This window comes from Cololabis saira, chromosome 15 (genome assembly GCF_033807715.1).
Source record: "Cololabis saira isolate AMF1-May2022 chromosome 15, fColSai1.1, whole genome shotgun sequence".
NCBI lineage: Eukaryota > Metazoa > Chordata > Actinopteri > Beloniformes > Belonidae > Cololabis > Cololabis saira.
The window spans coordinates 3857537-3875729 of NC_084601.1; the positions used below are offsets into that span (position 1 = coordinate 3857537).

Below are 18193 nucleotides of genomic sequence, written 5' to 3' on the forward strand. Positions count from 1 at the left end.
TGAAGTTAGTTTTATGTTGAATATTCGACACACATTCGCTCTGGGGGCATTTCTGTCGAATATCAAACGAATATCCAACGTAAAACTAACTTCACCGCGGTCTCGCCATGACCGTCATGTTTTTGAAAGCACACACACATCCACACTACGTTTCCTCCGGTCTCCGCGTGCGGGGAAAAAAAGCTTCACTTAAGTCAGAAATAACGGAGTAACGCACCCTTGGTAACGGTAACTGCGTTACTGAATTTAAAAAGTAATGCATTAGAGTATTAGTTACCGCAAAACTAACGGCGTTACTGTAACGCGTTACTAAATAACGCGTTAGTCCCAACACTGCCCGCGGGTTTGGCCCGCAGGCCAGTGATTGGACGCGCACCGCTCCAGGCGCCCCCCCCCCCAAGGCAAACTGGTCTTTGTAGTTTCCAAAGCGGCCATTTTGAGAGGCACATTAAAGCCGATTTCGGGTTGAGCCGGCTTTAAAGTCAAATTCACATTCACAAAATGTTCATAAGCATTCATAAGTTCAGAGTTCACATGAGCACATGAACGGTGGTCCAACACAGATGTCCAGTCTTAGATGAATACAAATCCAAAGGGAATACTGTGAAATAATGCTCAGTATTAACAAGTCCAGAATGTCTTCATAAACTCCAGAGAAGGGGGACGCATCCAAGCACTGACTCTTTCATGTGGACAACAGAAACATCCCAGATCATCTCCCAGCACTCCCAAAGCAGATTCTGTTTCGATAACAGAGATCACAACCTCTTTAATCACTGTTGCATCCAAGGCTATTAAGTTTGAGTGGGTCAAAGGGAAAGAAAATGTTCCTTCTGAGCTGAAAACACGATGGATCTGTAACTGGGATGTTTGTGTGTTTGTAATGAGGTTCAGATGTGTGTCTGAACACATACTCAATTCAATTTTTTTCAATTCAATTTTATTTATATAGCGTCTAATACAACAGAGTTGTCTCTAGACGCTTTACAGAGACCCATACCCAGAACATGACCCCCGAGCAGTTATTACATAAACAATGGCAGGTAAAAACTCCCCTAGTGGGAGAAAAACCTTAAGCCAAACAGTGGCAAGGAAAAACTCCCCTTTAGGAGGGAAGAAACCTTGAGCAGGACCAGGCTCATCAGGGGGGACCCTCCTGCCGAGGGCCAGACTGGTGGGTCAGGGACGGCAACAGCACAGCAGGCAGGTGGAAGCAGCAACGGGATGACCGGGGGTGGGGACCGCAGGCCAGCACACAGCTCCCGAAGCTCCGGCCCAATCAGCAAGTCCCAGGTTGGGGTGCAGGGTCAGGAAAAGACTTGTGCTCCGTAATGCAAGCTACAAGCCACCCACGGCCACCTGCAGGACAAAAGAGAGAAAAGGGAGGAGAAGGGGGGGCCAGCAACGGGATGACCAGGGGTGGGGACCGCAGGCCAGCACGCAGCTCCCGAAGCTCCGGCCCAATCATCAAGTCCCAGGTTGGGGTGCAGGGTCGGGGAAAGGTTGAGAAGGGGCAGGGCCAGGGAGAGGAGTCTTGAGGGACGAACATTCTCCCCCGCCCAAAAGGGGCCGTTACCCTGCCCCCCTCACTCCCACACTGCAGGTTCCGGTGTCCGGCAAAGGATGCTGCAACATGGACAAAAGAGAGAAAAGGGAGGAGAAGGGGGGGCCAGCACAAGAAACCACAGGAGCGACTCTGACACACTAAAGTTTACACTACCTAGAGATTTACCAACACCAGCTAGAGGTTTACTAAACACTAACTATAGGCTTTACTAAACAGAAATGTTTTAAGTTTAGTTTTAAAGGTGGAGGTGGTGTCAGCCCCCTTAACCCAGATTGGAAGTTGGTTCCATAGTAGTGGCGCCTGATAGCAGAACGCCCGCCCTCCAAATCTACATTTAGATACTCTAGGAACTACGAGTAAACCTGCACTCTGAGAACGGAGAGCTCTGACAGGAACATAAGGCACTATCAGGTCTTGCAAATAATGCGGAGCTAAGCCGTTTTGGGCTTTATACGCAAGTAATAAAATTTTAAATTGGATTCTGAATTTTACGGGTAACCAATGGAGCGACGCTAACACTGGAGAGACGTGGTCTCTCCTGCTAATTCCTGTCAGTACTCGTGCTGCTGCATTTTGGATCAGCTGGAGCCTATTCAGCAAATTACTTGGACATCCTGCTAACAACACATTACAGTAATCTAGTCTAGAAGATACAAACGCATGAACTAGTTTTTCTGCATCACTCTGTGAGAGGATTTTCCTAATCTTTGCAATATTACGGAGATGGAAAAAGGCTATTTTACAAACCTGATTGACATATGGTTTAAACGACAAATCCTGATCGAAAATAACACCAAGATTTCTCACAGTTGCACTGGAAGCCATCGCAACACCATCTAATCCCTTCCTAAGATGCTCTGGACCAAGAATGATAACCTCTGTTTTATCTGAATTTAGAAGCAGGAAATTTCTGGACATCCAGTCCTTGATGTCCCTAAGACATGCCTGAAGTTTAACTAACGGTTCTGTTTCATCCGGCTTCATAGACAAATAGAGCTGCGTATCATCAGCATAACAATGAAATTGTATGCCGTGATTCTGGATTATACTTCCCAACGGCTGCATGTATAAACTGAACAAGATTGGCCCTAGCACTGAACCCTGCGGAACACCATAACAGACCCTTGACTGTTCTGAAGAAACCTCATGTACATGAACAAACTGGAACCTGTCAGATAGGTATGATTTAAACCAACATAGAGCTGTCCCTTTAATCCCAACAACATGCTCTAACCTGTGCAGTAAAATGCCATGATCTATAGTGTCAAAAGCAGCACTGAGGTCCAGTAGAACCAGTATGGACACTAATCCCTTATCTGAGGCCATAAGGAGGTCATTCGTGACTCGAACAAGTGCTGTCTCTGTGCTATGATGCATTCTGAACCCTGACTGAAAGACTTCAAACAGATCATTTCTATACAAATAGTCACATAACTGGCTTGAAACTGCCTTTTCCAGAATTTTAGACACAAATGGAAGGTTGGAAATTGGTCTATAATTAGCTAAGGTGTCTGGGTCAAGAGAAGGTTTTTTAAGTAAAGGTTTAATTACTGCGACTACATACTAGAGCGTATGAGTCCATGTGTGCATATACACCCGCCGGCCAATTTATTAGGTACACTTGTCCAACTGCTCGTTAACACCAATTTCTAATCAGCCAATCACATGGCAGCAACTAAATATATTTAGGCATGTAGACGTGGTCTAGAACAGGGGTCGGCAACCCGCGGCTCTAAAGACACATGTGGCTCTTTAGCACCGCCCTAGTGGCTTCCTGGAGCTTTTTCAAAATTGTTTGACCTTTTTTTCCTCTTTTTTTTCTCTTTTTTTCTCTTTTTTCTTTTCTTTTTTTCTTTTTTTCTTCTTTTTTTCTCTTCTTATTTTCCTTTTTTTTTGTTTTTTTCTTCCTACTTCCTTTCATTCTTAATCTCGACATTTCAACTTTTTTCTCGACATTTCAACATTAATCTCGACATTTCGACTTTTTTCTTGAAATTTTGACTTTTTTCTCAACATTTCGGCTTTTTTCTCAACATTTCGACTTTTTTCTCGAGGTTGTACTTCAACATTAATCTCAACATTTCAACTTTTTTCTCGACATTTCGACTTTTTTCTCGACATTTGAACTTTTTTCTCAACATTTCGATTTTTTTCTCTGAATTTTGACCTGGAGCTTTTCAAAATAGTTTGACCTTTTTTTCCTCTTTTTTCTCTTTTTTTCCTTTCTTTTTCTTTTTTTCTTCTTTTTCTCTTCTTATTTTCCTTTTTTTCTCTTTTTTTCTTCCTACTTCCTTTCATTTTTATTCTCGACATTTCGACTTTTTTCTCGACATTTCAACTTTTTTCTCGTAATTTGAACTTTTTTCTCAACATTTCGACTTTTTTCTCAACATTTCCGCTTTTTTCTCAACATTTCGACTTTTTTGTCGAGATTGTACTTCAACATTAATCTCGACATTTCGACCTTTTTCTCGACATTTCAACTTTTTTCTCGACATTTCGACCTTTTTCTCGATATTTCGACTTTTTTCTCGACATTTTAACTTTTTTCTCGACATTTTAACTTTTTTCTCGACATTTCAACTTTTTTCTCGACATTTCACCTTTCGCCATTTGCCTTCATTCTAAGGCTTATACAAGACTTTTCAGTTTTTGCGGCACCAGACATATTTGTTTTTTGTGTTTTTGGTCCAATTTGGCTCTTTCAACATTTTGGGTTGCCGACCCCTGATCTAGACACACTGCAGTTCAAACCAGCATCAGAATGGGGACGAAAGGTGATTTAAGTGACTGAACGTGGCATGGTTGCTGGTGCCAGACAGGCTGGTCTGAGTGTTTCAGAAACTGCTGATCTACTGGGATTTTCACGCACAACCTCATCTCATCTCTAGGGTTTACAGAGAATGGTGCAAAAAAGAGAAAATATCCAGTGAGCGGCAGTTCTGCGGGTGCAAATGCCTTGCTGAGGTCAGAGGTCAGAGGAGAATGGTCAGACTGGTTTGAGCTGATAGAAAGGCAACAGTAACTCAAATAAGCACTGGTTACAACCGAGGTGTGCAGAAGAGCATCTCTCAAAACACAACACGTGGAACCTGGAGGCGGATGGGCTACCACACCGGCTCTTTATGATGTTAGGGTTACGGTTAAAGCTTTGCAGACTAAACTACCTGTTACTTTGAAACTGCACAAACAAATGTTGGCAGAAGTAATATTAGCTGAATATCTACATTAATGAGCACTGTATTTATTATAGGCACCATATCTGACTTTTATATTAGAGTTTTACCTGTTTTCGGGTCCTTTTTATCTGACAAAAATAAAGAAATGTGCCAAAGTCATTCGATAGCAAATGACAAATATCTCCCTTATAAATAAAACAATGTAAGAAGTCTTATTTAAACTATTAAACTGGTTTTAAATTCCTAATTTATTTCTGTTGAAGGCAAGATTAAGAGAAAAAAAAATGTCCATGGATCTAATATTTGGATTTTTGTTTTCTTTAATTTGTTCATTAACCCTATTGGAGGAAATAACAAACACAATGAAAAATAGTTGTCTTCATTGGCCACCTTCATTTTGTAAATGCAAATACGATATTGAAGCGATCAAAGAATTATGATGGACACACACATACACAAAATTATTTTTATTTTTTCATATAAAGTAGTGTGGTTTATATAACGATCTGTACAAAATCAGCTGCTGTGATTAGTGACTACTTGAGTAAAACCAGCACTGAAGATGAGGGGGGATGAGGGGGGATGAGGGGGGATGGCATCCCCCCCTGAAATAAAAACGGTCCAAATCATCCCCCCCTGTAAAACTGCCATCCCTCCTTTCCATCCCTTATGTCATTTCATCAATTAATGTGGTTTTACTGCTATTTCAACATTTAGAGTCATCACCAGAGAAATAACGTATTTGACAATTTTCACCTGTTTCAAGTAAATTTTCACTTGAAATAAGTAGAAAAATCTGCCAGTGGGACAAGATTTATCTTCTAATTACAAGCAAAAAAATCTTCCACTGGCAGATTTTTCTACTTATTTTAAATGAAAATCTACTTGAAACAGGTGAAAATTGTTGTTTTTTCCAGTGGTGAGTCTTGTTTTAAGTGTAATGAGATTTTTTTACTAAAATGAGACATTTTAACTAGAAATAAGACAAATATTCTTGTTAAAATGTTGAGTTTTTGCAGTGATCCATGTTACTTATCCTGTGAAGGACAGAGTCATATTGATAAGTTCAGAAAAGTGTTTTTTATTGTTGTGTTTTGATGTATTTGATGTAAGCCCAGTGGATATTTAAAGCTTACAGAAGGCTGCATTTAACTGCTGCTATGTCATTCCTGCAGTATTTCTGCAGCTGTTTTGGTCACTGCTATTATTTGTAATATATTATATTATTTGTAATCAGCACAAATTATCTGTCTCCATATGATAAAATCCACCATCCCCCCTGATTTTTTTTTTTTTTTACAACTGGAGTACTGAGTAAAACTGAGCGCTAGTTTCACCCCGGACAAACAGCGGACAGACGTAGAGGAAAGACAGACAGAAAAGAGTGGATACATAACCAGGGGAGTATGAAGGACTTTCTAAAAAAAGAGGAGTAGGGAGAAGAGAGGGAGAGAGATATTGATGTGGATTGGGCATAATATAGAAAGAAAGGAATGGACAGACAGGGAAGGAAGGGAGGACGTGGAGAGCGAGGGAGAGAGTGAGGGTCACGGTGAACGATGGAGGAAATAACCAAGGCTGAAAGACAGGGAGGAATGAGAGAGATGTCAAAAAGAAAGGGTGTAGACGGACCGGGAGTAAGATGGATGGGACGGAGGGAGCGATAAAGAAGCTATAGCAGAAAAGAAAAAAAAGAAGGATGACGGCAGTGATACGAGAGGGATGAGAGACAAAGAACCCAGAAGTGAGAGGCTGACAGGATGATATGAGTATTTCAGGCGGAGTTGGCAAAAAAAGAAAAAAGAAAAAGCGTGGAATCTGGAATGCAATGAATTCTGCACATTCCAGGAGCACATTACCATAAAGACACAGCAATCACTCAAGCCTCTGCTGAAAAACACTCTCATTCTTATATTAGTCCTTTGTGTGCATAAGGGAATTTGAAATATATTTACTAGAAGGTTGAGAAATTTCATGCATATGAGCATTTGTTGTATTATACACACACACGCACGGTTGATTTAGCAGTGTGTTTGACTGATGTATTTTGCGTAGTTATCAGTTTGATATAAGGTTATGAATTTATAGTCTGTCTGTGTTAGGGTTGGACATTTAGGTAAGCCTTGGATACTTATCTAAATCTTATCCAACACCTCTACGGTGTCGGCCAGGACGTGTTTGTGCTGATCAACAGTTCAACGCTCACGCCCACTCCGTGCTTTCATTGGCCGGCGGAGAGGAGGTGAAAGAGGAGATTCTTTCTCTTCTCTTTCACGCTGTCTCTCCGCTGTTATTTGGTCTGAATTCCATCAGTCCCTCCCTAGTTATGATATGCACCAAAATTTCACTTTCTTACAAGCTATGCTCAGTACTCGAGTTGTAAAAAAGAATCAGGGGGGATGGTGGATTTGATGATATGGGGACAGATAATTTGTGCTGATTACAAATAATATAATATATTACAAATAATAGCAGTGACCAAAACACCTGCAGAAATACTGCAGGAATGACATAGCAGCAGTTAAATGCAGCCTTCTGTAAGCTTTAAATATCCACTGGGCTTACATCAAATACATCAAAACACAACAATAAAAAACACTTTTCTGAACTTATCAATATGACTCTGTCCTTCACAGGATAAGTAACATGGATCACTGCAAAAACTCACAATCTTAACAAGAATATTTGTCTTATTTCTAGTTAAAATGTCTCATTTTTAGTCAAAAAATCTCATTACACTTAAAACAAGACTCATCACTGGAAAAAACAACAATTTTCACCTGTTTCAAGTAGATTTTCACTTGAAATAAGTAGAAAAATCTGCCAGTGGAACAAGATTTTTTTGCTTGTAATAAGAAGATAAATCTTGTTCCACTGGCAGATTTTTCTACTTATTTCAAGTGAAAATTTACTTGAAACAGGTGAAAATGGTCAAATAAGTTATTTTTCTGGTGTTATTTTTCTGGTGATGACTCTAAATGTTGAAATAGCAGTAAAACCACATTCATTGATGAAATGACATAAGGGATGGAAAGGAGGGATGGCAGTTTTACAGGGGGGATGATTTGGACCGTTTTTATTTCAGGGGGGGATGCCATCCCCCTCATCCCCCCTCATCCCCCCTCAACTCCAGTACTGGCTATTCTATACATTTTATTCCAAGTCACCCAGCTGTATTAATATACATCCCATTGTCTGGATGTGTACAAAATATTAAATACAAAAACTAAAAAGTGTACATTTTACATTTTTAAGAGTCATGCTCTCCCTGTGCTCTCAGAAAACTTTCACCACATTTCCCTGGTTTGAATACAGAAGACATCCATGCAGATTAAGCAGACTTGGGAGAATTGGCGCACTGTTAAATCAAGCAGCCTGCAGGAAGGAGTTATCAGCAGAAAACCGGTACTGTGCCCTCACCAAAATAAAAATTCATAGTCTGCAGTAAGGAAATGAACAACGATGCAGGTATTGTACAAATCTTGTGAACTGTTCTCGCTAAAAATCAAATACGTAAATGGTGAGAGCGTGCAGAATAACGCTCTTAGCAGGAATCAGTGAAATCTGGGCTTGTGTGCAAGCAATGGCACGAGAAAAGTAGCTGTTGGAGGGAAGAATGGATTCACTTAAATACCTATAAAGTCTGAGAGCAAACATCACGGCTTCTGGTAAAGGATAATGATCCTAAACTCTCCTCAAAGTCCACGGTGGACGATCTCAAGAGGTGCAAACTGAAGGTTTTACAACGGTTTCCACAATCTCACGACTTAACAACGAGCAGGAAGAATGAACAAGAAGTGTTTACAACCTGTGATACTTTTAGCCATAGGGGCCGTTTTTTCTCTCCTTAGGGTTGTTTTTGTCATCTTCCCTAAAATGTTAAGTGCTGATCAAACAATGATTTATTCACTGTTGCAGAAATTTGGATGAAAGGGTGCCCAAACTTTTGTACACCATTATATTAGATGATGTGTGTGTTTTGTGTTCGTAACGTCTCGATATGAATGTTGTATAAAACCAGTGGACGTGTAAATTATTATTTTTGACAATTATTTTTAACCCTTGTGCTGTCTTCGGGTCAAGGAAGGAGGAAGAGAAGAAGGGAGGGAGGAAGGAAGGAAGGAAGGAAGGAAGGAAGGAAGGAAGGAAGGAAGGAAGGAAGGAAGGAAGGAAGGAAGGAAGGAAGGATGGGAGGGAAGGAAGGGAGAGAAGGAAGGAAGGAAGGAAGGAAGGAAGGAAGTAAGGAAGTAAGGAAGTAAGGAAGTAAGTAAGTAAGTAAGTAAGTAAGTAAGTAAGTAAGTAAGTAAGTAAGTAAGTAAGGAAGTAAGTAAGTAAGTAAGTAAGGAAGGAAGGGAGAAAAGAGGAAGGGAGAAAAGAGGAAGGGAAGAAGGAAGGAAGGAAGAAAAGAGGAAGGGAAGAAGGAAGGAAGGGAAGATCGAAGGAAGGAAGGAAGGACGGAAGGAAGGAAGGAAAGAAGAAAATAGGAAGAGAAGAAGGAAGGAAGGAAGGAAGGAAGGAAGGAAGGAAGGAAGGAAGGAAGGAAGGAAGGAAGGAAGGAAGGAAGGAAGGAAGGAAGGAAGGAAGGAAGGAAGGAAGGAAGGAAGGAAGGAAGGAAGGAAGGAAGGAAGGGAGAAAGAGGAAGGGAGAAGGAAGGAGAGAGCAGGAGGAAAGAAGGAACCGGAGAATTAGGTCATTTTGACCCAAACACAGTACCAGGGTTAAAAGGACATGGATTTGAATATTTTCAATGTCTTTATTTTTTTTAATCCATTTATAATGCCTCACTTCCACCAATGCATCAGAAAGCAGCATCTTGGAAATGTTCTGTTGTGTCAGAATAATGACGTGAATTCTGGGTTTCCGTTTGTCTCAGTTAAGTTTTGACAACGTGGCATAAACCCGGACATAACGCCGGGCTCTGACGAGGCACGTTGACGTGCTGATTATTGGAAATAATGCACCTGCATTCGTTGTGTTTCTCTCCCCCGCTACCCAACTTCTCCCAGATCAGTAGTGAAGGTCGTCTACGTTACAAGGTCGTTCCTGCCGCAGTAAGCCTGCATATACAGATATCAGACATGGATCGCTTTTGAAGGTTGACTTAAACGACTCGTCCAAAAATGTCCGATATAGGCAATAAATGGGAACTGATCATCAAGACCTGCGGTTTAAATGTTGAGATGAGCCGGCCGGCTTCCTGTGTTGTTTCTTCTCTGCAAAGAAGGATCTGCTGCCACGTTAACCCTTGTGCTGTCTTTGGGTCAAGGGAGGGTGAAGGGAGAAGAGAAGGAATGAAGGAAGCGAGAAAATATGGAAGGTAGGAAGGGAGAAAAGATGGAAGGAAGGAAGGGAGAAAAGATGGAAGGAAGGAAGGGAGAAAAGATGGAAGGAAGGAAAGAAGGAAGTAAGTAGGAAAGGGACTAAGGAAGGGAGAAAAGATGGAAGGAAAGAAAGAAGGAAGTAAGGAAGAAAAGAGAAAAGAAGGAAAGAAGGAAGGAAGTAGGAAAGGGAGTAAGGAAGGGAGAAAAGATGGAAGGGAGGAAGGAAGGGAGAAAGGAGAAAAGAAGGAAGGAAGGAAAGAAGGAAGTAGGAAAGGGAGTAAGGAAGGGAGAAAAGATGGAAGAGAGGAAAGAAGGAAGGAAGGGAGAAAGGAGAAAAGAAGGAAAGAAAGAAGGAAGTAGGAAAGGGAGTAAGGAAGGGAGAAAGGAGAAAAGAAGGAAGGAAGGAAAGAAGTAAGTAGGAAAGGGAGTAAGGAAGGGAGAGAAGATGGAAGAGAGGAAAGAAGGAAGGAAGAAGAAAAGGGAGTAAGTAAGGGAGAAAATATGGAAGGGAGGAAAGAAGGAAGTAAGGAAGAAAGGAGAATAGAAGGAAAGAAGGAAGGAAGTAGGAAAGGGAGTAAGGAAGGGAGAAAAGATGGAAGGGAGGAAAGAAGGAAGTAAGGAAGAAAGGAGAAGAGAAGGAAAGAAGGAAGGAAGGAGAGAGCAGGAGGAAAGAAGGATAGAAGAATTGGATAATATCGACCCAAAGACAGCACAAGGGTTAATGAGCATTTGATTTACACATTCTTCTACTTCTTCTTGTACATCTCTGCATCCTATTGGTTGTAAGTTTATTTTTCTAGCCTTGTCTTGTCTGTTGTGCACAGAGAAACTCCTCATAACAACTCGTCCCAGAAAGTCCGGACAGAAAGACTAAACGCTCTCCCTGGACTTTTAGATTGAACATACTGATAGAAACCAACCGAGGGGACACTTTATAGCTGACCTCTGCGTCACGTGGAATCATTTAATTCAGAGGTTAAGCATGGCTTTTTTAACTACTAGGGGTGTAACAATATATCGTGCCACGAAATTTCGCAAAAACGTCACGATACGTGTCGTGGAGGTGACGAACTGTATCGTGATATTGGGTTATTAATATTAATCTATTGTGTTGACTAGTAACGACCGCGCCTCGACCCGCGGATCAAAATCTTCCTCCGCTCAGAAGAAACTAGTACCGTTTTGGTCCCGATCACGGGACTCTTGCAGGGTTTTGAGCTCTGAACTTTTACTTATGTAAGGCTGGTGTAGAGTTAAGCCTTACCTTATTAAATTGAACCTTTTTGGGGTCGTGAGTAAGATAAACACGGGGAAACTTCTGCTGAGTTCCAGTGTACTTTAATGTCCCTCAACAGTGTAGGATTTTAGAACATCAACACAGCACCTAGTGCCGTACTGTGGCGTATCACTCCGCCCAATCTAAAACAGACTAATCACTACAGATAAACTGACTAGTGTCATTATAGTCCCTGATTTACATCAGAATATAAAGAATAGATTTATAAAATAATCAACCCTGAATTACCAAAATAACCTTCTTAACAAAAATAAATCTCCTCTTACACTTATAAGGTGAGCATGAATCAATCTTTTTTATGATGTAAAATTGTATGTATTTATTTTACTTTTATTTATTTATTTAATTTTAGTTGTTAAATTTCTGGAAAAGAAAAAAGTCAAGTCATACATGAGAGAAACTATTCAGTTTGTGGCTAAATATTTGTACTTGTATGAAACTGAAGATGCATAATGCAAACCTGACATTTACTTTTAGTTCAGTTTGTGGAAAATGGTTGGCCTGGCTTTCTCTTAAAAACTTAAACAGTTATAAAGCATTACAAACTGTAAAAATAGGGCAAACGCACAGTATTGTTTTGTATTTTGTCTTTCAAATAAAAGACATTTTTTTCCAGTCATATGTTCCTCATTCAAGGTTGTTAAAAAATACTGCTATAATATCGTACCGTATCGTGAGATTAGTGTATCGTTACACCCCTAATAACTACGTATAAAAAAATCTGAATGTATGTCCCTGATTGGTTTGCAGGATGGAGTCCACGGAGAAGTGTGAAGTGGTGATCCAACATTTCAACGGAAAATACCTGAAAACCCCGCCAGGCATTCCAGGTGAGTCCATGCTCCTTTTGCTTTCCATTGCTCTCATCCGACTCCTTTCATGTCTTTATTGGAAAAAATCATCACCTTTGCAAAAAAAAAGACCCCCCCTCAATCGAATTATGTTAATTTCTCATCTCAGATAATGCCGGGCTGCCTGATAGATTGTGTACACGCTGGTGTTTGACTACTGAAGCTAATTGCCAAGGCTTTGGCTGAATAGCCAATTACTCTGTAGGACTCTTCTTCTCTTCTCTGCCACTTTGTCTCCCGTGCCTCCATCTTTTTTTCCCCCTCCCGGCTGGTGCTCTGGTTGCGGGCTGGAACTTCTCGGTCAAGAGAAAACCCTCTTATTATTCACACTCATGCCTCCGTGCTGTTCCTCGCAATCTCCTTAAGAGCCTGCACTCTCGCACTCTTTCCTCTTTCTGCTCCCGCTCTCTCCGTTGCCGTTTCCTCTCTCCTGCCTCTTACTCTTTTCTGGAATAGCCTGTAAGAAGGAGCCGAGGAGAAAACAAGCTGGGAAAACTGGATGAAAGAAAGAACGTCACAAAAAGACAAAGGGATAAGATTAGCCGCTCACATTGTTTTTGCACAGGTGTCCAATAAGCAGTGTTGTGCTAGTTACTGAAAAATAGTAACTAGTTACTTCATTAAAAAAGTAACTCAGTTACTAACTCAGTTACTTAGACCAAAAAGTAATGCGTTACTATGAGAAGTAACTATTTAGTTACTTTAAATGCTCCCATTAATCCCCTCTAGCTTCATTTCAGCAGGTCCTGTATGGATTTACATTGTGCATCGTGTTCTGCATTCTGATTGGCTAAACAGTCTCCCCGCTTCTTCACTTCCTGTGTCAATAATGTTGGTTGCTTAGCAACAAGCTGAGAACGGCCAATGAGCTTCAGCAGCAGCTCAAGAGCGGGACCTTTGATGAATCGTTCATTACAGTCTCAGATATAATCCATGGTGTCGGTTTAGAAGAATCTTTTTGTCCAGAAGAAAAAAGAGCGACAAAAACGACCTATAACTATTTTCTTCTCTGGAAAAAACACTCCTGCACCGCGGCTTTAGGAGACAAAGACGCTACAGAGTCGGGATGCAGCGGCTCAGAAGAGCAGTGGAATACGTGTGAGGCGGGGCTGATCTCTGCAGTTTGAACCTTCTATAATAATTGTAAAAAGAATTTCACTTATCACGGGTTCTTTTTGGAACGTAACCCCTGCGAAAAACGAGGGATTACTGTGATGACAATATCTCCACGTTGTGAAACTCTCCTTCTCTTGGCTCATGACCGTCATGTTTTTTAATAAACACACACTTAGTTTCCTCTGGTCTCCACGTGTGGGGAAAAAAAGCTTCACTGTAGCCAGAAATAATGGAGTAACGCACCGTTTGGTAACGGTAACTGCGTTACTGAATTTAAAAAGTAATGCATTGGAGCAGTGTCTCCCAACCTGGGGTCCGGGCCCCCCTGGGGGGGCACCAAAGATCTCTGGGGGGGCACGAAACTTTGTCTGCTTGGAAATTATGCAGTTGTAAAAATTAGAATCACCAATTAACCTAATATGAATCGGACTGGTTGAATTTCTCCCCCATAAGGCAGCACTTCATCAGCTTACCCCATATCAGCACATACTTTGGTAAATGCAACACAATTGGAACTTTGGGAACAAAATAACAAAATGTTAAAAAAAAAAAAAAAATCACCACGCAAGGAATTCTGTGATGGGATTATTTGTGGCGCTTATTCATTCAAATCACAAATTTTCTTTTGTAACGCCCAGTTGTACAAGTGTAAGGGTAGAAGGAACCTCCTCAGGGGGTCCCGTTGCAGCAATAGATCAAAGCACATCTTGTAAACTTAAACATTTTTAATTCAACAGAAGGATTTCCTTGATCAGGGCGGTAAATCTCCGTGCTTGGCACAAGCCTGAACAATCCATTACCAATAAGAAAGCCTCAGCAGCAGGGAGATAGACCCTTAAAGGCGAAGGTCAGCCTGATATTACAGCTTTAAAGGTTTCCTATTACGGCTAAACTTCAATATAACTACTCACCTTGCATTTAACGGCCGCTGGCTATGCAGTAGGCTGAGCACATATGGACATTCTAAATCCACTCTTTCTGAGATATTGCTGGATAGTGGAGAGCGATTTATGGATCTGTTTCTGTGCCGCGGGTGGGAGTGTTGTTAATAAAACTGCCACGGGGGTGAAGGAGATCTCTTGGTATGCCCCTGGCTGGCTCGCCAATCCTCCGGGATGCACGGGAGAGTGTGGCTGCTGCAGCACCGGGACTCAGAAACGCTGCAGCAGCAATTTTTCCTCAGCCCCTCCTCGCTTTCTGACACTTTCATATCTCTGCTGTCATTGCTACAAATTTTGTTTTATTTATTTATTTTTAATTCTACCTACCACCTCCTTATATACACACTTCTCCCCCATAATGTCTTATTGGCAGTGTTGGGACTAACGCGTTATTTAGTAACGCCCCTACTTGTGTCTAAGACCAGCCAGGCCCCCCGACCCGTACGTACTAGCACCAAAATAGTCTTTAAAGGAGCTTGAGGCTGGATTGTGGCAAGATTTATGAAAAAAATCCGTATACATTTTAAGTTTTCTAGTAATAATGTCAGATGAAGCGTTCCAAACCAAAAAGAATGTTTCCTCTAGTGTATCTCTCCGTTGCCTTGAACAGGCTGTGTGCTGCAAAAATGTGCTGCAATTCGGTCCCGAATTTCCCGCGCTGGGCTGCGGATGTGACGTCAAATGACGCTGCATGCACGTTCTCCCCGTTCTCCCGTGCCGGCTTCACTGTTGGCTGCAGTACCCCCAACGGCCATCGTGGTGAAGGGTGGCGCTAGAGAGTCTCATTTCCTAAAAGGAGCCTCAAGCTCCTTTAATTGAAAAAATGAACATTAATTATGTTTTTTTTTTTTATACATTTCTCTTTGGTTTACTCTGTATACATATGACTTTGTTTTTCTCCAATGTCACCAATGTATAAAATACGCACAAAAGGACATAAAAGGACATCAAAATATTTCTGAAAAATGTCTCTTAATATGAGACCAACATTTTTTAACATTTTTCCTTTAACAACCTGTCGGAGTAGATTAAATGTTGAGTAATGATATAATAATAAGGAATGAAATCATTTCCTGTGTTTGTCACCACTGTGTAAAAAACATAAACATAAAGAACTTTATCACAATATTCTAATTTTCTGAGACAGTCCTGTAGAACCAGTAAAAACATCAAGTCATTTAAAAACTGCACACGAGGACCATATACATAACTGTTTTGTTGGACTAATGTTGCTTCAGACCTCCATCATATTTCTGTTTATTATTTCAAATAGGTTTCCAAGTTTTTGAGATGATTTGAGTAACATGTTGATATTTATAGCCATAATATCAAAAACCTTTTATTTCATAACATCACTTTTACAGTTAATGTTTCTATCTTCCTATGCAATCTTCAGTGTGTGCAAGGCTGTGTTTTACATCTTCTTTCATGGATGATGATGATGATGATGATGGGTAGAAAGCTTTCTCAGCCGGAGTGTTAATGGAGGGTGGAGTGGGAGTGCCGATGTTCCAACACTGTCCATGTTGACTCGTTGTCTGCTAAGTGAACATTTCTGGTTATTCGCTTTCTCACGTAGGAAACAAATATCCTTCCAATAGATTTGTGTATTGACCTCAAATATTTGTGTGTGCACAGGCACATGCATGTATGTCCTCATATCTGGTGTTTAAAAGCAGATGTGTGCGTGTCAGTGACTACGTTTTCATGCAGTCAAAATTGGGTTTATTGCTAATATTCCAGTTACTGAAACATTGGGAATATTCCGTTTACATGGTAATTAATCATTCGGGATATCTGGATCAAACCAGCGACGCACGGAGAACGTGATGACACAATTCCCGTCATTTCCACTTCTTCTGACCTGCCCCCCCCCCCCTTCTGGTCATCCCGCTGCTGCTTCCACATGCCTGTGTGGATGTCTGCTGTGTGCTGCTGACGTCCCCAACCACCCTAGTCTGGCCTTCGGCAGGAGGTCCCACCTTATGATCCAGGTCCTGGTCCAGGTTTCTTTCCTCCTAAAGGGGAGTTTTTCTTGCCACTGTTTGGGTGAAGGCTTTTCTCTCACTAGGGGAGTTTTTACTTGCCATTGGTTATGTAATAATTGCTCGGCGGTCATGTTCTGGGTCTCTGGAAAGCGCCTAGAGACAACTTTTGTTGTATTAGACGCTATACAAATAAAATTGAATTGAATTGAATTGAATTCTTCCTGTATCCAAATTCAAAACAAATGCTGCTTCGTGCAACTTTTCTCTCACCTTCTTGTAAATCTTCTATCCCGGTACTTTCTACCGTCTACAAATGCAGAAATGTTCATATCCTTCATTACATTTATGAAGTGATTAGTCTCCTCCTGGTCTTGTGTTTCTCCGTGTTTATAAGAACTTCCTGGACTCAAAATACCAGGATTCCTTGTGAACAGAACATGTGCAGAAAACAAATTCCTGTTCCGTTTGATGGGGATATTCCGTTTGGTGTTTACATGACCCAATATTCAGGTTTTAAAAAGAGTAACCCAGGGCTCATATTCGGGTTTTTAAAAACCCAAATATGAGCAAATTCTGGTTATTCAAAGGGGTTATTGGTGTTTACATGGTCGTGCAAATTCAGGTTATTGCCAATATTCGGGTTTTAAAATGGTTATTGATGCATGGAAACGCAGTCGGTGTCATGTTGGTCGGGTTTCCCAGGAGTCTTTGCTATGCAGGCGAGCTTCTTCATCCATCCTCCTCTGACAGCTCGGTGGCCACCCAGGGGGGGCACAGCCAGGGGGGGCACAGCCAGGGGGGCCCCCACCACACACGGCACAGCAACACCGTCTGCGTGTGCACTCCTGCACGTGCAGGGCTGTGCTCGTGCCTCAGGCATGACCACAAAACTATGTCACCTGTCACACAAACACACAACACCTACATGCAGATACGGTAATGCACCGCTGACTCTGACCTGAATGCGGCTCCGCTCATCAAACCTTTAGCTTTCAGCAACCGTTTAGTGTTTAAACACGGCTCACAAATAGGACACAACAATCGTCTTGCATGCATACACGCACGCACATCTCTGGGGCTACTCGCCAATCCTTTCTGGCTTGTATCTGACAAGCCTCTGCATTTCCATTTTAGCTACTCAATCACACTGTGTCAAATGAAATGTGTGTATGTAACGTGCATATATGTGTGTGTAGGTGTGTGTGTGTGTGTTGCTACATCTGGTCTCCTCTGTTCAGGCGTGTCCAGTGCCAATGCAGGATATTCAGCCGTAACCTTGCTGTCCCATAATAGGAAGTAAATACGTGGACGTGAGGTGCCAGGTCATACGTTACACTCAATTGACCGTGGGAAAAACAAATGAAAAGGAAGTCCCGATATTGGCACGGAGTTAACATCGGGTCATAGATAATACATAAAGACAGGGAGCAGGAACATGCAGAGCAGATAACAGACAACCGCTAACAGGGACATGGACCACTTCCATACATACGATATGTGATGTGATAAAATCTTACTTCCTGGAGATTACAGGATCTTTTTTAGATCATGTGCAGTGTGGACACACAAAAACATTTAATAAAGCTGTGTATATGATATACAAAGATGTGCCTCAACACAGGCCAGTATTTGGATGGAACTACTATTACAGGGAAGCCTTTGTTCTTGATTTCCTTGGTTTGAAGTATAATTGAACACAAAAGTTTTATTTTGCTTTTTGCTAAAAAGAAAAAAACCCACAAAAAAAACTCTGTTTTACCAACTCGGCTCTCCATGTCTCAGAACAGAAAGCCTTCATTTCTTTGCAGGTTTTTTTTTTTTTTTGTGAAACACATTTTGGCACGCTAAAGAACAGCTGGACGGGGTGAAAGGACAAGGAAAGAAAAGTCAAAATAAAAGCATCAAACAACACTATGGTGTTAGTTAAAACTTT

The 18193-nt window shown here is 41.3% G+C and overlaps 1 protein-coding gene across 1 annotated transcript in view; it reads left to right on the forward strand.

The window, feature by feature from the left end:
• rbms3 (RNA binding motif, single stranded interacting protein) overlaps positions 1 to 18193 on the forward strand; it is a 511349-nt gene that overhangs the window by 345218 nt on the left and 147938 nt on the right. Inside the window, exon 6 of the mRNA XM_061742154.1 lies at positions 12115 to 12194. Within this exon, the coding sequence (XP_061598138.1) occupies positions 12115 to 12194 (80 nt within the window). The remainder of the gene's footprint in view (positions 1 to 12114; positions 12195 to 18193) is intronic.